The following is a 19,766-nucleotide window of genomic DNA, read 5'->3' on the forward strand; positions in this document are numbered from 1 at the left end:
CTGTGGAGTGTGCATTGAGAAATCGCTGACCTGCATCGCGCCTTTCGCATCCACATTCTGTACGATGTATAGATCGTTTTGCAAAACGTAATTAATTATGGAGATGAATAAAAATACGCATATTGAATACAAATATCAACATAAATATGTTCAAGCGAATAATAATATGTAACTGTCGCGCGCACGTACACGTCGTTTGATTCCGTGGAAGTGGCAGATTGAGTTCCTGGTTGACTCGCACGCGACAACTTGAATCAAGATGCATGCGTCCCCTCGACAATGGCACACCATGATTTGAAGGAGTCAAGGACCTTTCATTCTTCATAGTGATGTGTTTGTGTCCTGTTCCCGCATCTCCCAAGGATACGTATGAGTAAGTGGGTGAAAACTATGTACCCTTGTCAAGTTCACCAAGACTTTTGTATCGCAAGTTAACAGAGGAATTAATTGAGTTATGGGAACACTAGTACAATACGTCTTAAGGTGGACTTGGACAGCAAGTTGTGGATTCAGAAGGTAGTGATGGGAATGGAGAAGTCGGAGGCAGCAGGCAAGGAGGAGGGGCTTGGTACTGCATGTCGTAATGCGACCAGTCCTTCAATATCGTCGACATGTATCGATGCATCTCCACTCGAACTACACATCACATATTGGACACGTGAATGAAAGGAAGTCTCTTACCAGCGCGGTCGGTCATGTCTCGGCGGTCCATCTCCTTGAGGATCGTTTGGGTGTCGAAGCGTGTGGCGTGGATGAGCGTTTGCATGACGAACTGCCGGCGGAGGCTGTGGGATGACTGCAGAACCCCCGCGACGATGGCCGAGGACAGTGCCCGAAGTGGATACATCCCAAGCACACTATTCAAGTTGGCAATCCATCGAAGCATCGCGATCTGGACTTGACGTTTCGCCAAAATGAGTTTCACGAGTAATGGCTAGAACAATATGAGGCCACATTGATCAGAAGGAGCGTACCGCATATTGGAGAAAGAACGCGGCGGCGTCCTCGGCCTCGGTGGGCGTCGGGTCCAGTTGCGCGGTGCGTTGTTCCAGCAATTGGATCTGGTTCTTCACGTACCACACTGTCACGACCTGTTTCTTCAGGTGGATGCGCTCCAGCTTACGCAGCTCCTCGTAGAGCCCTGCATGGATGCCTGCCATTGGACTCAAGGTAGATAAGATAGAACTGTTGTTCGAACGTGCAAAGATCGCATGAGACAAACGAACCAGCATTTTTTATACTTGTACTCCACGTACTTTCTTTACAAACCCCAAGAGACATTTCATCATTTTAAATATCATTTCTTGGACGAACTGTCCACAGTTGGCGGTGAAATGATTGGTCTATAAAATTATAAATTGACCAATCCTATTGAGGCATTCAAGATTTGCAAACGCTAATATTAATACATCGCCCAATCGATTGATTATTAATATGGGTTTGTTGCACGAGGATTGGCCCATTGATCCGTCGTCGGACCAATCATTGCGTCGCATGATAGTTGGTGCTGTGCCCTGAACATCATCTCCGTACTATTACCCTCGCGCATCGTCATCATGTCCATGTCCGGCTTGAGCGCGTTCCTGACCGCCACGGGGGCTCTCCCTCCCGCCGGCCCGGCCACGAACCTCATTGCCGAGCGCAAGACGATAATGTCGGCCTTCTCAACGCTGGATTTAGAGCTGCAAAAGGGTCCCAATGGGGAGGTCGTCGTCAACACAAAGTCGGCAGCGCGAGACCTCCTCGACGCGCGCAAGGCTGAAAAGCAGCAAGAATCGTTGTACGAACAAAATGCCCAGTTCCATGCCAAGCAAGTGCTGGAGAACAAGCCGCCAGTGGTCGTGACGGCGTTGACCCAGGCCCTGGACTCATTTGCCGCGGACACGGACGACCGGTTTCTCACCAAGGCGTCGGTGCTGCCCGGGTCGAAGAAAGGCCGCAACGTGTCGCGACGAGCACGTGCACGCAACGACTCGAACAAGGAAAAGATGGAGAACTACTCGAGCAAGATTAAAACCAAGTCCACGATGCAAGTCAAGCGCGCCGAGCGCAAGGAAAAATACAAGCATATCTACTAATGCTGCTGCCCTATTTTATACCTAAGTACTACACACGACCCCCCTCGAGATTGCATTGTTGTTGACCGTGACTGCCTGCGCTAACGTTATCCGAGTCGTGCAACGTTGTCGGTGGTCTCCTATGTAGCCCCTTCCAATGTTTTGAGTGGGTTGATGTACTGCATTGGCCCTGTACACTGTACTACTACTTTCTTGCACGACGTGCCAAACATAAGACAGTACACCTGTGACGTGGCACGCTGTGGGGGCGACCAACAAGGACAGTTCGTGGCACGCTATGGTGCAAGTGTCTGAACCTTTGTAGGCACGTACAATGTTTAGACCACTTGACAGAGATCTATTGATGTGAATTGCAACCATTTCGAGAGACAATTTTTTATGTTTATTTTTCGCCTTTGCCAGTGATTACAGATTGTCGCACTTTAATTGTCAATTTTTGAAACAAGGTCCTGTACTACTATTAATATTTAATATTAATAGTACGTATAGTATGGTATGAATTTCCAGACTCCGTCGAATTCAATCTCGCCGCTGAATCGAATCACGAATCGACGCTATTGTCTAATCCATTTTTAAGTGGATTTGATTGGCTCTTGCAGCAAGGATCCCATGAGAAAAAGGAGAAAAGAAGTATCAACAAAGTTTGTCTGGATGCCAGTTGAATTTTGGAAAAATTATTCGAATTCTGATTGAAGTGCAGACTTCAACACCTCCATAAAAAGTTGGACCAAATTGGTCCATTTTATTTATGCCATAAAACACCTGATTCTCAAGAAAATTGTGGCATACTATTGATAGTAAATTTTTGAAATTTGGTGGCATCCAGACGCACAAAATTTCGAAAAATGGAATATTTCGATTTTGGCAACATTTTCTTGGAAAAACGGCCATTTTATGCCATTTTTATGGCATCCAGACCCGCCCTTATTACTGTAATAGTACACCATGTGACAATCCAAAATAACACTTTGCCAGCGCCTAGCAATTAATTATTTTCTATATTTACACACTGCTCATTGTTTTTTAATTGCATTTATTTTTTCCCATACACCAAGCCAATGTCTACAACAACTACTCTCATCGACTGTACTGTCACCACCACGTTAACCCCCCACAGAAGCCTCATCACCGCAGTTCGGTCAACCACCCCCTCCTTTTTCAACGTTGTACTAAAAAATCATCCGAACTAACACTAATTGCGAGCTCGGGTTTCCTTGGCTCAACGTAAATTACTCCGCCGTAGATGCTCGAAATGGCACAGTAGACATATGGACCGAGATACACGTGGTTTTTGCATGTGGGGGGCTTCGACTAACTTACTACCCCAATGCATTCATTAAAGTTGGGCCAGGTATTAAGTGATAAAGGAAATCATATGTGATAGAGGATCGTTGGATTGTAAGTATCAAGTGTCACGAGTATCTATTTCCAGGAGGTTTGTCAAGTGAATTTCAGAGTGACGACAAGTGCCATGTTTGGGACGTTGAGGTATGATGGCGATAAAGGTCGCATAACTTGACCTCATCTTGAGTAGCAAGCGACTACTATCGAAGCAGCGTCATGCTGTACTCGCTCCCCACGGGTACGTCCGTCGAGGAACTTTGGCGGCGGCCGAGTGATGCAACGAGTGTAGGGCCATGGTGGCATTGATGTTCGCGGCGGCAACCTTGTCCGGGGAGACGCGCAACGAAGAGATCAAGGAGTCGAGTGCGGAGAAGAAGAAGAAGGAGAAGAAGAAGACGCACTGGCACACGAAGCAGCGCCACGAAGAGTCGGATCAGCAATCCATCCTCGTCAAGGACAGCTTGAAGAAGTACAAGGAGGACCTGACCGCATTCGACAGCGTCGCATCCCGCTTCGATACGTTCGCAACGGCCATGGCCAAAGAAAAGGACGCCAACGGCGTGCGCCGCAAGGCCATGACGTTCACAGGTGCCGTGTGTCTGTCCTAGCCATCACCACTCACACCTTCGCCGCCCGTAGACTTTCTCCACTCGCTCGTGCTTCCCCGCTTCCGCCTCTCCCATCCCGTACGTGCGATCCCTCCCTCCATATTCTTATGGAATATGGCGATATATATATAAAGAATACTAAACATTGTGTGTGATGCCATTTGTCGATATATATATATATATACATAAACTATATGGGATGATGATGGATGTATGGAGAGTTTAAGTGTTTGAGATTGATATATTTGTGGATGGTGGCAAGTTAGAATCGGTGGTATTGTAGTGGAGTTTGGTGTATTTATAAATATATATATATATATGGTTCTCATCATTCTATTTAATATATCGTGTAGCCACGCACGGCGCAGTACACGTGTCCGTTTGTGGGCGATGCGGACGGGTTGATTTCTTATGAAGAATGTCACTTGCTCTACCACTTGCTCGAGATTCCAGTCGAGCACTTTGACGTGGCGTTCCACATGTTTGATCTCGACGGCAACGGTTCGATATATATATATATATATATTACTATTCCCCGCTCTCGTGGAAATAATATATATATGTTGGCATAGGCACCGTGGACAAGGCCGAGTTTCTCGAAGTGCTGTCGAGTGTACTCAACAACATCAAGGACCTCCGCACGTCCACCTCGGAAAAATCCACCAAAGATGACGACGACGCTGTCCACGGTAATTAATTTCTCTCCATGTGTCCAATATAATATATGTATATATATATATTGAGAATTCGCTATAAACTTCCAAAATTCGCGTGGTTTGTCTAATTAATATTGAATCACGCTGGAGTTCTGATTGGTTGAATATATTTGTCGTTTCTGAGAGCCAATCAAATCCATTGAAAATTGGATTAGCCAATAGCGTCGATTCGATTTGACGGGGTCTGGAAATCCACAATATATACATCAAGTAGAAAAGATATGATTTCGACGATCGTGCATTTGATCAGACAAATCGTATACTACTTTTAGTAACTCGACCTTCATGTGCGTGCTGCTGTTGTACTGAGTTTTGGTCCGTCGGTGGTAGTACTAGTAGTAGTACTCGTAGTAATACTAGACCGACATTTTCTCTTTCATCGACAAACATGTCGCATCCCATATTACGAAAGGTTGGACATTTTGAAGTCATCACACACTGGTTCGATGTGGAAGCGAGCGTTGAAGAGTGATATGCCATTTGATTGGCTACTTAATTGCGTGTGTAGTGTTTTGATTGGTCGATTGGCTAATCCATACTAGTACTCATTATATGCGTGACGATTGTAGTGGAGGCGTCGTACCATTTGCTGCTCCATTTCTTTGGCAAATCGGGCAAGAAGAAGATCACGGGGCGGGAGTTTGTGGCTGTGGTGCAGGCGCTGAAGGAAGCGTTGCTCCGGGCAGAGTTTGATATGTACGCTACATCACCGTCGGCCACGACCAAGGTACGTACGATCTCATGTATTCATTTATAGAGGGAATTACGGTTAGGAAAGCACGATCTCGGTGCACGACTTCGCGGTCACGATGATCTCTTGCTTTGACCCCAAGCACTTGCCGAGGATGCTCGATCGATTGCACCTGCTTCGGGCCACCGATGTACTATATCCTCCTAGTTCTCGTCATCGTTTGCATGTGTCTTGTATGGACTGGCATTGGCTGGTTGTTTTACGTTTGATATATATATATATGTCCAAAACGATGTGGTGGTTATATATGTCGTGGACGATGTAGTTGGTGTGTGGATAATATATATTTATATATATACAATATATATAATATTTTACAACGTATTTGCTTGGATATGATGAATAGGAACGTGTGTCGTGGACCGAGTTTCGCGAATTCCACAGCGTGATTCAAAACCATTTGGCCGACATCAGGCTCGCGTTTGAGCTGCAGCGAGGCGGCGACGAAATCACCGAAGGTATACCTATATATCTATATTTATATATTTGTCCAACGATACCTTCGCAATATATATAATAATATATATATTTGTTCAACGATGCCTTCCCAATATGCTATATTATATTAATATATATACTATCCCATTGTATTCCACTCGATTGTATAGGCATTTGTTTCTCCAACGATGCCTTCCGAATATATATTAATATATATATATATATATATTATCCCATTGTATGCTGCCACTGGATTGTATTCTTCTGTACTTATATTATAATTATCTCTATTTGCTTGTAGATGACTTTATCAAGGCAGCGTACATTGTGAGCGGCGTGCGGCTGCCGGCGCATATCGTGTCGATGGCGTTCCGCGTGTTCGATTTGGATGGCAACGGATCCCTCGACCACGAAGAAGTGCTTCGGGTACGACAAACATGATACTTCGCATATTCACATACTTGTATTGGACTGGCAAAGACAACTCACTAATCTTGTGTATTGGTTGTCGTTGTATACTAGTATACATATATATATATATTTATGACTACAGCTTATGCATGGAGTATTAATTGGGTGTATATGATATATATATATATATAGGTGCTGTCGGCGCGCAACAACCAAGCTGCGTTTCATAAGTCGCACCAATCAACGTGGTCCAAGTTCTGGGCGTGTGTGACCACGACAAGCGACTAACAAGTCTACATCAACCATAGCTAGTATATAGGATATGGTAGAAGGGAGTCGCGATAATAACACCACGGAATGGGACTTGTTCTTTTTACTGGTGGTGGCCAAGCTTGTGTATATATATATTTAATAATATTCAATGCACAACACTTAGGTATTGTTGTGTTTAAAGCTGGAGCGATGAATGTATGAGTATCGACACATAACCAAATAAATGTACTGACAGAATCACCAGAAGAAATTAGCCAATCGGATTGCAGAGAAAAAATCACCAGTTCAACCAATAATCAACAAACATCCTACATCCATATGAGACTAAGTACTTAACGTTAGTGTATATCAGAGCTGGAGTGGTGCTGATACTGTTCACGCCAGGGGCGATACATAGTAACGTTACAGCTATGTCATCCTTCTTGATAGGGTACACACCTACAGCAGAACCATTTACTACAAACGTGTAGGTATTCTATACTATATACCTTGTATGACAAAGGAAAGAAATGCCAAGAAATGCTAGACTGGCAGACACCGACGATGGTAAGTACGTTGATAATTCAGATATTTACGACCCGGGATTGTGCTACGAGTTGCTTGGCCCGTGCAGCAACTTGCTTATATATGGATTCACAAACTTGGATGTGGGATCCAGCGATGTTTGCAACTGAACAAAGGCTTGAAATTTGGGGTACACCCGTCGCATGTCGGTTGCGTTGAAGTAGTTGTTCTTTCCTGGATGGGGCCGGGCGTCGTACTTGGCCAGTGCGCGGTGCATCGCTTGATGGAGAGGCGCGATCTCCGCCGCAAACTGCGACGACGTTGTGCTGTGGTACACTATCGACGACACAACCACCGTCCGACGGTTGTAGAACGGGGACAACCACCCGTTGTCCGGTTCAACGTACCGCATCCCGAGGAACAGCGTCACCTACAGTACACACATCGCATCACACCAGCCAGTTCAGATGGATACGACATGGAGTGATGCGATATAGAGAAAAAGGTGGAGAGAGCGTACCAATGTCGAATGCGACAACGTTTTATGCACCGCCAGGAGCTCCGTAAGGGCTTGCAGATCGTTGTCGGCGCCGATCATGAGCTCGGTCTCAGTGAACAACCCACCAATCATGTTGTTCCTGCCGTCGACGCCCAACGTCTTGTAGCTGACGTCGATGCATGCATACGCCCCCGCCGGCCATCTCGACCAGCCGAGCGGCGGCGGCGACGTTGGCGCTGCCGAGCGGCCGCCCCAGCATCCCCCCGCCGCGGTCACTGCTCTGGTTGTGTTTACGCGGAGGATAACCGTCACAGACTGCGTTGTCGCTACGTTACCATACAGGTACCACTGCACTCTGTCGTACGTCTACATGACAAAGATAAGCGATGACCGGACATATATGATGAATGTACCGCTTGCAAGAGGCGGAGGTTTTGCTGAAACGAAGCCAGGGACAGCGTAAACGTGATTTGCTCCATGCGCCAAATGGGAACGTGCTGGAATGTGATGGTGCTCACGACACCCAACGCCCCCATGCCCACTCGCGCGGCATCCAGAAGCGGCGAGCCAGACTTGAGCGTGAGGATGGTTCCGTTGGCAGCAATCAAGTCCATCCCGACGATTCCCGACGAGATGCTGCCCGTCTTGCCCGTGCCGTGGGTTCCTGTCTGGGTGGCGCCGGCTACGTGACGTTCATTTCGTGAGATCAATGTGTGTTTGATGTTGGAATAGAATGAACGTTACCGGCAGTTTGAACGGCCACGGCGCCGAGATTCGGCAACGCACGACGTCTGGTTTCAAGGTACGAGTTGATTGCGTACAGAGGCATGCCGGCTTGGACGGTGATGGTGGTGGTGTCGAACGATACGACGGATGCGTAGTTGTTGAGCGTGATAAGGGTCGCGTTGGTTAACACGATGGGCGAGAACGAGTGACCTGCACCCGCGACACGGAGACTCGTTGCCGCCTTGACGGCTGCTTGGAGCTCCACCACAGACGCAGGACTGACGTCTTTCGTGGGATAACATGCTTGACGCGTGTCCCAGTTGGTCCACGCCGCGGCCGCTTGCGTCGCCGCACACAGGACAAGGACAACCTTCGATAGTGCCACCATGGTGACAACTCGGAGATTATTGCGCCCTCCCAACTCAAATGTGAAACGGCTCAACTTTTCAGCCAATCAACGCTCTCTATTTTTGTCCATAAAAATATCAAAAAGGACGGCTGTATTTACTGTAAGTACTGGTATTATATTAATAACTAAGCGGTATTTAGTGTGATGTTCGATTAACAGTGAATTGACATGGCGGATGCAACACTGAAACCTCGCCGAGGCAACAACCCGTCGTCCAACAAGGGCAGGCAGCCAAAGGGCGGCAGAGGCGGAGACCGCCATGCACCTTCATCTGGACTGTCTTCCCGCGCTGCTGCTGTCACCCCCGCGGCACCGACCATCCATCGGCCGCCGCATGTGAGTACGACCATTTTCACGCCAGACATGCCGCGGCAGCAATTGTTGTTCGCGTCGTCGACCGCCCCGCAAAAGCTGTACGAGCCATCGTCGTCTCCTGCCTCGCCACTTGCACCCATGTTCCCTCGACCCCACGCCACGAGTATGAACAGAGGCAAGGCCTCTCCAACCGTCCCATCCTTTGACACAACGCCTTCATCCCGCACGACGGGGAACACGTCGCTCTACCTTGCACCCGACACACATGAGGCCACAGCTTCATCGCTCCGTCGCTGGAAACTCGTGAGTCCACAATTGCAGGTACTATCAGAAGCTAGCTATACATTCCATCGATCCTTGCATGCTGATCATCCACGTAGTTTATCGTCCCGGACGCAGTGCCAGGTCCATGGAGCGACATGACCCAGTTCCATGCGATCGCATGTGTGGGCTTGGAAGGCGTCGGTAAATCCACCATCCTGTCCATGCTCTGCGGCCACGACCGCCGCAACGCTGCCCCGACCAACACTCCTTGGTTTCCAATTCAATCCAATGGTCCGAATCATATCTCAACGGATTATTTGAATCCAATATAAATGAAATATCCTTCTCCTTTGAATAAATGAATTCGAATAGATTCCGTCCTGCACAGCACCCACGAAACCAACGGCATCGACATGTGCATCACACGGGACCACGTGGTGTTTCTCGACTGCCAGCCCCTCCTTAGCACGTCGGTACAGTCGTGCTTGTTCAGCTTATTTAATATTTGGTTCATTTATTCATTTATTCATTTATATATTAGATGATGGCAGAGTTGGCCCAACACCACGAGACGCCCAAGTATGGCGCCCTGGCCCTGGAGTAAGAGCCGACTACTAATTAGTGTGCAGACGGAGCTCACACTATTTTCTGTCACGAGTGTAGCCAGCAGATCCAGCTCACGTCGCTACACTTGTTGGTGTATTTGCTCTCCGTATGTCATTACGTGGTGGTAGTGTACGACCGATTGGACGACCCAGGTAGAGCATATGCGTGTTGGTTTTATATAGAGTTTTGTATGTGCGTTGCCAGATGGGACTTGCTGTACGATCTAAACAAAACTGTACGACCTGTGTATGATGTATCTGTATATCCGCATATAGAACTATGGCAGCTCATTCAGTTGGCCCAATTGATCAAGGCCCGATACGATGCGGCAGGGGACGCTACCACTATCACTCCTACTTATTCAAATCCCACATCCAAATTCATTTTCGTGGCCAACAAGGTACTCCCGGTAGTCGCCGCATTTGATTCCCATACATATATATATATATGTATAATAAATTTAATATATATATACAAAATATATAATATATATTTATATATGCATAGATGGCTCCTTTGACACCGAGCCAACTCGAGCGACACCGCCAACACCTTGGCCATGTGATTGGAATTCCTACTTGTCATGACGATAATGATCATACCAGTGCAGCAGCACATGCAGACGGCGATGACGTCGACGCCGTTCCCATCTTCTGCCTGCCGCCCTTCTCGGCGACGGCATCGGATGCACATGCCGCGGAAGCATTGCGGGCACATGTGGCCCTATTGACAGCCCGCCTTCCTGCCGCCGCTTCGACCGAGCCCGTCATGACGTTCCAGGACTGGCTCGCCCACGGAAGTCGCTTGTTTGAGAGCATTCGAAAGTCCACACCCATGGTTGACTATGCCAGGTTGCTGCAAAACATCGCCTCGTCCAAGGGTTAACATGTAGTTATTGGTCCAGTTTTGAAGAATACTAAAAGTCCTCGCAGGTCTCGATCTATATCGTACTAGTAGTACATATATACACTACAGTAGTACATATTAAGCAGGATGTGTACGGAAACGGAAGGAGTGAGGTTTGGCACAAAAAGAGGAGCTTTACGATGATTGCGGTGTCGTGTGTATATATTTGATAGCTTTCGCTACAGACTTGTTGCACTATTGCCAAGTCGATTCGATTCAGTCAATCGATGTATCGACCAATCAAAATCAGATCACGTAATCAAGTAGCCAATCAACGACTAATGCAACATCGAATTCGTGTGTGACTGAAATTAGTGTGAGACTGGACGATCTTACATACAAAAGTCATGGACAAAGAATCAGTCGATAGATTGTTTGTACTGACTTTTGTATGTCAAAATCGTACTAACGTCAGTACTACCGTATAGTGTATATATATTGCGACTCCTGTAATAACTGATAATTTTCTTGTAATAACTGATATTTACTTGTATACATGTTGAATATACTTTAAATTTGTATGACGCAATGGATTAGCAAAATTTTGAGAACGAGTGTCGGCTGGTTGTGATATACCATCTGTCGCAATACATATACACTATGCGGTAACTTAATTTATGTCACATTCGATATTGAATTCGTCCAAGAGTAGATTTGATTGGCTCATTGATTCTTGATCTAGCTTTTGATTGGTTGATCGATTGTCTACCGATTTGGTCCTGCTCATTCGATTGAGCACACCCCCCACTCCAATGTTCGAATCGACTTGACAATAGCAGGAGCGGGTAATCGACATGTATGTTGGTTGCTTTGAATACGAAATATATCACACGAGTATTCGCTTTTGGATCGTACTAGGCAGTTTTCACGAGTGTGACCTTGATAACAACAACTATGTGCCATGTTGCCGTCTAGAAAATATCGTACACAAGTACAAGGTCGCCGTCGTCCATGTACAGTGTTCTGTACTAATAGTAATAATATATACAAATGCGGAAATAATAATACCAGGGAATTGCGGGTGGGTGTAAGTTATGTTTTGCTACTGCATGTGTACAGTGTACTAGTACAGTACTAGTCCCTAGCTTAACCAACAACTACAGTAACTGGTAGGGGGGTACAGTAGTTAGTGGTTAGGACGTGACGCTCGACCGCCGCCTTTGCCGCCACGGAGCAGCTTTTGAGTCAGGTCCAGGACATCTTGTCGAAGGCGTTCAATTTCACGGGTGTGAACTACCGCGTCTAGTAGTAGAATGACTTGAGAAAATATATTACTTACGTTATGGTTCGAACACCCACAACAGACCAACATTCTCAGACAACACACATTCACAATATTATACCGTAGGGCGTCGTGTGCTGCAACTGGCGACGCAATTCGGCTTCGCGTTTGCGATGCCGTTCTGTGACGTGGCGGAGTTTGGTGGTACATCGGTCGTGCCACCCTTTGTGCAACTGGAGCACCCATGTATCTACCCCATGATACTACGTCACAACAAGGGAATATATAATATATATGGCAAAAGCAGGGGAATACGTCACTAGAGCTCTGTCGCAGATACATTTTTGAAAGCTAGGACTGTACATACCAAATAGGTGGGGCGACACGGTGGGGCAATGGCGCCGTTGAAAGCTCCGCACGAGATGCAGCACGTGCGATGGCACCCACCGTAGCTCTTCGTCCATCCCCGAGCTAGTTGGCTCTGACCGGCTCTTGAGTGTAGTTGGATGTGTGACAGCGTTTTTGGGTGCTAAGTACCGCGGAAGCAACTCCGACACCAGGCGACCCCACGCATCTAAGTTGTCTTGTGGTGGCCTTTCAACGTACGACGCGCCAACCAATGTCTCATGCATCTACGGGAAGCCCAAGTTTTAGAATTCAAACCAGATATAAGGCATGATATAAGCAGATACTAGTATATCATAATACGAACTCGAAAGCGTGCAAACTCCGCCGTGTCCATCAGTAACGCACTCAATCGTTTGTTGTCTGCAATCAATTGCGACAGGACGCCCGTCGTCGCCTCCTCGTCGTCATTGTCACCGTCGTCGTTGATTCGCCTGTGACGATGTTTATGTGCAGCCAACTCGATCTGCAATTCCTGCACTCTGGTTCGACACTTGTCGCAGTCTCGCTCGATTTCTTTCCGACGCGCTCGTTCTCGATCGAGGTCCTCCCGCAGGACTTGGTTCTCTTCCACGACCACATCCATGTCGTTGCTCTGCCGAGTGGAACTAGTGGCTTAGCAACTAGAGTATTCTGACACGCAACTCTGTACCTTGTCTCGAAGTTGCCGACGTAGCAACTGCACCGTGTCGTCCGAGATCTTGGCCTGTTCAATCTTGTCTACATATGCTTTGGCCATCTATGTACATCAACAACAATGCGTCGAATCCTCTGCAACATCAGTCCATCTTGTGTACATTGGTTGGGATATCGTTAGAAGTTGGTTGGATTAGGGGGATGTGTGTGTACTGTACGAACCTCCAAGTCCTGGACCAAGGCGTCCATACGAGCTTGGGCTAGTCGCTCCCGCCTTTCAGAGTCGCGTCGAAACTGCGCAAACTCGTGTCGCAAGGTTTCATGTCGACCGAGGGCGTCCCCTAGATCCTGCTGCTGCTGTTGCTGCTGGTTGTCTTCGCCCATGCTGTTTTTGTGGCTTGTCTTGGCAGCCGTTTCAAGCGCTCGCAGTTTGAGCTGACGAAGGTCTGCGCCCAGGCGGTAGTACTTTTCCTTGCAATCGGTCAACTCGACGAGCACTTTCAAGTGTTCCGACGCATCCACACAACATGTAGGGGATGGTGATCGAGAAGAATGAAGCATGACTGGTAGAGCGCTCAACGCCACAACGTCGAGAAAAGGGAAACGCATCACCATGATTTGCCAAAAATAGTACCCCCCCATCCCCACAGACGCAGTGCACAAGTTATGATGCTAATGTTACAGTACATCATTATGGACATCAAGCTTCGATTCCAATGCCACTAACTTGGTTATGCTAGTGCCCTCAATCAAACATGTTTGCGATCTCTCTCGCATACTAGTATGCTTTCATATTCGTGTCATATCACATGTGACAATAGCACCACACTCTTCCCCGTGAAACCCTGGGCCCAATACAGTACTTGTATCATCCAATACATTGTCGACATTCATGCAAGTCTAGTGTACGTTAGATGGGAAAGTGAAGCGGACGTCCACTACCTACAGTAGTCGTCTCCTGGCTGCACTTGATTTCGTGTAGAAGGGGAAACTGTATATCTGTGTATTAATATTCATTCCACATTAGCTCCACTATCACTCATCTAGAAGTGCCTGGGCTAATCCGGTCTCGCCTTGAGTTGTGGCATGTCGTTGTCGCCCTCGTCGTTGGTCGTCCGCCGCCGCCATCTTGTCCAATTTGGCTTTTCGTTTCGTGTACTTGTCAATACCTTTCATGACAAGGGCTTCGCCTTGGTGGACCCTGGCTTCGTGTTCAACGTGCCCTGGTATGAGCTCTTCGTACTGCTCCAATCCCATCGACTTGACCAGGCGTGCATACCCTTGCCACATGGTTCCCGCGGCCACGACGATCATACACATGGGCAGGTACACATTGAAGTCGGTGCCGAAGAAGTGGATCATTCGCATGTCCGTGAACAGCGTGTGGAACGCCGCGCGGTCTGTGACGCCGTGGCGGTTGAGCAACAGGCAAAAGTTGTAGCCAAGGGAAAACTGCAGTCGGCACTGCTGGACTGCCGCCGTGAGAAGGCTTAGCTCGGTCGAGTTGTGCGCGCCGTGGAGCGCTACTCGGCCAAACCCTCGAATGGAGAACAAACTTTGGTAGACGCACGTGCCCATGTACGTGAGCACGGCGCCGAGGACCAGCTGGACAGTCAAGCTACCACTCTTGGCTGTAGTTTCTGTAGAAGTGGCAGAGGAAGTAGTGAGCAACTGGCCCAGTGGGGACAGCCGAGGGTTGACGCCCATAAACACTTCGCTCCACAACACCACGACCGACCCAAACACACAGCATGCCGTGGCGGCGCCCACGATGTACGGCCACATAACATGTAAAGCGGCCAGCATGGATGAAGTGGGCGACGAAGTTACACTGCCACTGAGGTGCTGGTCTTCCTGGTTTGCCCACTGAAGCAAGCGCTGCGCGGACCAGCACACTTCCTGCCATGCTTGTTCACATCGCCGCAAGTCGGCCTTAATGCGCTTCACGCGGCCATGCAGCAGTATCACGTCGGATTCGGAAGGTAATGCTGGATCGAGCTGGACGTATGACGTGACAGAAGGAGCTGACGACGATGGCCGCAGTGGTTTTGGTTTATGGACTCGTTTCATTCGACCTCCCGTCTCCTCGTCGTTGTTGTCGAGGCCCAATGTGTCTGTGACATGGCGCAAACATTGCTTGATGTATTGAACATCCGGCGTGAGAATGATGGTGGACTGCTCCACCGCATGAAAGCGCCGGACCGTGTCCTGGACGTCACGCACGACGTCTTCGTACGTGAACATGGCTTCGACGCGGTCGTCGTGGATCTGGATCGCGCGAAAGTATATGCGCCGCAACTGGTCGTGTGGACTCGCTGAGCGCCACACGCTGCGCGGGACGTTGACGAGGCCGAACCCGAGCAGCCCAATCAGCCACAGCAGGCCGTACGTGTTGGATAGCGTCATGGCCAGTCCGACAAGTCCAGAGAGCGTGAAATGGTCCACCACTACAAGGTACGTCAGTAGCGCGACACCAGTGGCGAGAAGGACCGCGTAGTGCCGGAGGAGATACTGTACGGACGCGCGGAGCTTTTGCTGCGGCGTGAACGCACCGCTCTGGCTGTATTCGATGAGCACGGGGAGGATCACCCAACTAAGAATGAACGTCAACCAGTACAATAGCTTCCATCCTGTCAAGAGAGACGCATGCGTGGAGGACGACGCTGCCACAGTCGCCGAGATGTCCACTGGTAGCAACACGAGCCCCAGAAAGCCTGCATACCAGCTCACAAATACAAAGCTGTAGACGAGGTACCCGACGTGTGCATCCTTGTAGTAATGGAGCATGTACCCAGTGAAGAGAAGGAGCACCAGGCATTCGCCGCTGAATGCTATCGACATAGCCTAGAGCAATGATGGAGGTGCTTGAGGGATGATGATGGAGTTGCTTCGAATATCGAAAGTGTGTTGGAAAGGATGCATATCCTGAAACCCTAACGCTAAAATCATCCAATTAACATGACATATTATTTTTTCATAATGCAAATCTACTAGTATTTCTTTCAGATACTTTGATTCTGCTACTACTTGTACTACTCTACTATCAACTATTATTACTGGTAATAAACAGTGTACTGTACTAACGTGTACTAGTATTAGTACTATTAATACCATACCGTACGCAATAACCCTGCGATTTCTCGTCCAGGGTACCTCAGGCAAGGCCGAATTCACAGTCACTGTCAATGGCGGAATCAGATATTTTGATCTTGTGATAAATACTAGTATACAGTATAGCCCATTTAGAGATACGACAAATATCAAGCCAAATAAACATCTGTATACAATTTCTCCGTGGCATGATAGTTTTTGTGAACGCGAGGAGGACTCCAGGGTACCTACAGTACGTACTATTATTAATAATACGTACTAACTTACAGTTAGTACTATTGGTAGTATTCTATAGTATAATCAATACTCCGGAGTATATTAATTGTACGTCTTGCAATATTAATATATTATTGATGATCCCTGCTCTGAAGAGAGTGCAGCGCGGCGTCTTGGATGCCACCTTGGCGAAGTTCCAGCTCCTACATATGTATATGGGGGTAGAAAGGCCAGCAGCGCGTTCATGCCGTGGAGACCCTCACTTCGAGATCCATTCGGCGGAGATTCGGCAGCGTCTGGAGGACGCGCGGCATAGCTCGACCAACTCGACATGTATTTGCCGTGCATCTTGACCTCTTCGACGTGCATCGAGCGCTCAAATACTCGAGCCAAGGACGCCACGTAAATCTGTAAACAAGTGCACGGTCTTGAGCGTGATTGGCCCAGTCGCTGGTACGACCCATGACTTTGAGTTCGCGACGTCCACAGCGCATCTCCCTGGAAGTCCCACCAGGTAAACGAAAGCTCCTACGCCGTCAACTGCGCCAGCATGCGATCAGAAAAGGCCACGCGGCGGCAGTCGGTCAGTCCAAATGCAACTTCGTGACGCCGGATGCCTCGGGTGTATCTGTAGTATTTTTAAATAGATTCTATTTAAAAACCTATCAATCGTGAAATCGTTGTCTTTTTTGTCTTTTACGCTTGGGAAAGCAAGCTCAATCACTAACGAACATGGTTTTCTGCATAAGAATTTGTTGCATTGGAAACCTCGAAACTAAAAAACTTAGGGATGCTGGTCGATATCACGACGAATTCTAACGCCAAAGTCAAGTTCAGTTGTGGACGAGACATTTCACTTGAGGAGTATTAATATATTTGGTATTTTAATCAAAAAGTACCCCTCACAGAAAATTTTAGGTCACACTTTTGATTTGATGATACAAAATACACTAATAAACCTCTGTTTTATATATGCGCTCCCGAATTCTACTTGCCTCAAAATCCATTTGACGATTCAGCCGTTCTATCTCCGAGCTAGGATACACCACCCAAGCTATCGTTCGTAAGATGACATAGCGTCGACCGTTTAAAATTACTACTATACTTACTCTACATGATATCTGTTCAAATCCCATTAGCCTCTATAACATGGTAATTTTACGTTGTCGAAAGTGGTCAAATCGACGATTTCAATACTTAACTCAAGTATGAAGTCAGCCCATCAATGGTCGTGTAAAGCCCTCAACTTCAAAAAATCATTGTGCAATCATAAACCCTTTAAATCGATTCTTTTGGGGTTTATTCGATATAGCGAATTGTTACCTCTCCAAAACTCTATGTTTCGCTGTACAAAACGAAAAAGCGACTGAAATATTCGAAAATGAAACTCAAGCAAAACTCGGCGCATCGGTCACGTTAGTACATTTGCCAGAGGATTTTCAAAAGCGTCCGGATACGGTTCGGATACAAGTCTGTGTACAATTATCAAGACAAACATTTGGACCAGTTCGATAATGTTGCGCAGCGGTTTCATGGACGTTTTCCCGATTGGACAAATGAAGAAGATCTCATAGTTTATAAAATAGTTGAATGCCGGACGTCCTCCATTGACCACATATCCCCATGAGTATCTGTGTGAATGGGATGCCGATAGCGTCTCCTTGTATCTCGGTTAATAAGAGCACCTACCCCTACTGTACTAGGTCACGGAGTCACTTAGATCAACATCGTCATGCAACACGGACAACTCTTGTAACGTTACTTCCAGAATGATGTAGGCAACCTTTAGGAACCAATCGTTCCCCGTCCATCGTCGTCGTGATTGTTTGTGGAAACGGCGGTGGCAGTTACATTCCTCCTGACATTTCATTGGATGATTTTCAAATCAACCATCTCTGGTAACTGATTGGTTCTCTAGTTTTTATTCAATTTCTTATTGGTTGAAATACCAAAGTCGTCGATGGTCGAAGTGTTTGTAAAAGCTCGTTTTACCAACGAAACCATCATGCCGCTCCAGGCGGCAAAGAAGCTGCTACGGCTCGATGAGGCCGTGGGTTCCTTCGCCGTGCAACATGACATCACGAAAGTCCTCGATGGGCTGTATGTCGGAGGTAGGGGCATCGCCGACGACCTGTTGGCGATGCAGTCGCTCGCCATCACGCACGTGGTCAACTGCACCCAAGACATTCCATGCTATTATGACGGTACTGTCCCATTCCCTTCCTCTATCTCCATGCACGACCAATGCGCATCTTACAAGCACAATGTGTTGTAGATTCGTTGGAGTATCTCCGCGTGCCGCTAACCGACGACCCCGATACTGCAATCGAAGCCCACTTCGAAATCGTTGTCAAGTTCATTCGTATGTACAGTAGCTTTCCATCCAATATGTATGTATCTCTCCTGTGTAATGATGGTAACGAACTGTAGATGATGCGAGAGAGATGGGGCAGACTTGCTTGGTACACTATGTCCGACGCTTCTTCACGCATGCGTTTCCCCTGATCTGACTTTTAAGATGTGCATAGGTCCATTGCTCCCGTGGCATGAGTCGCAGTGCCACCTTTGTGCTGGTCTACCTCGTCGAGAGACATGACATGAGCGTGCTGGAAGCCTTGCAGTACACACGAGCTTTGCGTCCTGTGATCTCGCCCAACGTTGGCTTCATGGGCAAATTGCTGGATCTGGAGCAGCGCCTCCATCAACGGTGTAGCGTCGACCTCCACAAGTACCGAAAGGATCGCTATGCCGCGATCGAAGATCTGGTCGTGCCATCCCCTGCCAACGATGTCGACGAGGCTGCTATTTATTTGAACCATGTGGCCAGACATTAAAATTTGAACCACAATTGTCCTATCCGGATAAAGCCAACTTTCCGTTGTATTATCCGGTTTCACCATGAATGCCCAAACCACCACATCAAAATGTCATCAAGCATGTATCTCCATTGGAGTCGATGCTGGATGACTCTTTGCTGCCTTGACATGCCTTTATCACTTAACAGTAAGCTGGTCATTGATGACCTTGATTGACAACATGATCGTATCAATCATATGCATGACAGCCTCATCTCAGGTCCATGTCGCAACCCATAACACAGTGTCGAACTCTGGATGTCCAGGTGTGGAGAGGTTGCACTCAGTGAAGCTGGCATCGCTCCATACGCACCTTCCTCGTCCTTTCGCTGTCCTATTCCATGGGTTGTTTCACCGTCACGTGTACCGCCAGCGGACTCCATCCCGCAGGCCGCTTCATCTTGTTCGATCCTGCGTCGTCGTTACGGTAGAATTCTAGGAGCGTTTCGCATATCAAGCTTATTGCAAATACC

The 19,766-nt window shown here is 47.7% G+C and overlaps 8 protein-coding genes across 13 annotated transcripts; 4 read left to right on the forward strand and 4 right to left on the reverse strand.

Moving 5' to 3' along the window:
• Window positions 1-204: 204 nt before the first annotated feature.
• H257_14395 (hypothetical protein) lies at window positions 205-1,230 on the reverse strand. The gene is made up of 3 exons (XM_009842190.1): window positions 975-1,230; window positions 682-934; window positions 205-636 (listed from the first exon to the last, which is right to left on the reverse strand). Exons 1-3 carry the CDS (start codon window positions 1,158-1,160, stop codon window positions 479-481), a joined length of 597 nt encoding a protein of 198 aa, XP_009840492.1. The 5' UTR covers window positions 1,161-1,230; the 3' UTR covers window positions 205-478.
• A 284-nt stretch (window positions 1,231-1,514) lies between these two features.
• On the forward strand, window positions 1,515-2,133 carry H257_14396 (hypothetical protein). The gene has a single exon (XM_009842191.1). It carries the CDS (start codon window positions 1,557-1,559, stop codon window positions 2,076-2,078), a length of 522 nt encoding a protein of 173 aa, XP_009840493.1. The 5' UTR covers window positions 1,515-1,556; the 3' UTR covers window positions 2,079-2,133.
• A 1,402-nt stretch (window positions 2,134-3,535) lies between these two features.
• Window positions 3,536-6,710, forward strand: H257_14397. 2 transcript variants are annotated; one of them, XM_009842192.1, is made up of 11 exons: window positions 3,536-3,566; window positions 3,613-3,660; window positions 3,712-4,010; window positions 4,062-4,108; window positions 4,384-4,531; window positions 4,603-4,719; window positions 5,316-5,473; window positions 5,520-5,627; window positions 5,844-5,955; window positions 6,237-6,361; window positions 6,539-6,710. In XM_009842192.1, exons 1-11 carry the CDS (start codon window positions 3,550-3,552, stop codon window positions 6,632-6,634), a joined length of 1,275 nt encoding a protein of 424 aa, XP_009840494.1. In that variant the 5' UTR covers window positions 3,536-3,549; the 3' UTR covers window positions 6,635-6,710. The 2 variants fall into 2 exon arrangements, with proteins under 2 accessions (XP_009840494.1, XP_009840495.1); XM_009842193.1 differs by having other exon boundaries at window positions 5,520-5,955.
• A 498-nt stretch (window positions 6,711-7,208) lies between these two features.
• H257_14398 (hypothetical protein) lies at window positions 7,209-8,736 on the reverse strand (the record flags this gene model as incomplete). The annotated part of the gene is made up of 4 exons (XM_009842194.1): window positions 7,209-7,553; window positions 7,644-7,948; window positions 7,987-8,304; window positions 8,367-8,736. The coding sequence occupies 4 exons, from the start codon at window positions 8,734-8,736 to the stop codon at window positions 7,209-7,211; spliced, it is 1,338 nt and encodes a 445-aa protein (XP_009840496.1).
• A 156-nt stretch (window positions 8,737-8,892) lies between these two features.
• Window positions 8,893-10,881, forward strand: H257_14399 (hypothetical protein). The gene is made up of 7 exons (XM_009842195.1): window positions 8,893-9,393; window positions 9,453-9,627; window positions 9,709-9,809; window positions 9,878-9,936; window positions 10,000-10,094; window positions 10,218-10,342; window positions 10,450-10,881. Exons 1-7 carry the CDS (start codon window positions 8,926-8,928, stop codon window positions 10,825-10,827), a joined length of 1,401 nt encoding a protein of 466 aa, XP_009840497.1. The 5' UTR covers window positions 8,893-8,925; the 3' UTR covers window positions 10,828-10,881.
• Window positions 10,882-11,960: 1,079 nt separating this feature from the next.
• Window positions 11,961-13,726, reverse strand: H257_14400 (hypothetical protein; the record flags this gene model as incomplete). 5 transcript variants are annotated; one of them, XM_009842196.1, is made up of 6 exons in its annotated part: window positions 11,961-12,090; window positions 12,192-12,320; window positions 12,438-12,702; window positions 12,783-13,070; window positions 13,128-13,214; window positions 13,334-13,726. In XM_009842196.1, the coding sequence occupies 6 exons, from the start codon at window positions 13,724-13,726 to the stop codon at window positions 11,975-11,977; spliced, it is 1,278 nt and encodes a 425-aa protein (XP_009840498.1). The 5 variants fall into 5 exon arrangements, with proteins under 5 accessions (XP_009840498.1, XP_009840500.1, XP_009840501.1 ...); XM_009842198.1 differs by having other exon boundaries at window positions 12,192-12,333; XM_009842199.1 differs by lacking the exon at window positions 11,961-12,090 and having other exon boundaries at window positions 12,103-12,320.
• A 369-nt stretch (window positions 13,727-14,095) lies between these two features.
• H257_14401 (hypothetical protein) lies at window positions 14,096-16,000 on the reverse strand. Its single transcript, XM_009842201.1, has one exon. The coding sequence runs from the start codon at window positions 15,950-15,952 to the stop codon at window positions 14,147-14,149; it is 1,806 nt and encodes a 601-aa protein (XP_009840503.1). The 5' UTR covers window positions 15,953-16,000; the 3' UTR covers window positions 14,096-14,146.
• A 2,409-nt stretch (window positions 16,001-18,409) lies between these two features.
• On the forward strand, window positions 18,410-19,309 carry H257_14402 (hypothetical protein). The gene is made up of 4 exons (XM_009842202.1): window positions 18,410-18,642; window positions 18,714-18,800; window positions 18,869-18,900; window positions 18,967-19,309. The coding sequence occupies exons 1-4, from the start codon at window positions 18,444-18,446 to the stop codon at window positions 19,270-19,272; spliced, it is 624 nt and encodes a 207-aa protein (XP_009840504.1). The 5' UTR covers window positions 18,410-18,443; the 3' UTR covers window positions 19,273-19,309.
• The last annotated feature ends 457 nt before the right edge of the window (window positions 19,310-19,766 follow it).

This window comes from Aphanomyces astaci (assembly GCF_000520075.1).
Source record: "Aphanomyces astaci strain APO3 unplaced genomic scaffold supercont1.57, whole genome shotgun sequence".
In the NCBI taxonomy this organism is placed as follows: Eukaryota; Oomycota; class Saprolegniomycetes; order Saprolegniales; family Verrucalvaceae; genus Aphanomyces; species Aphanomyces astaci.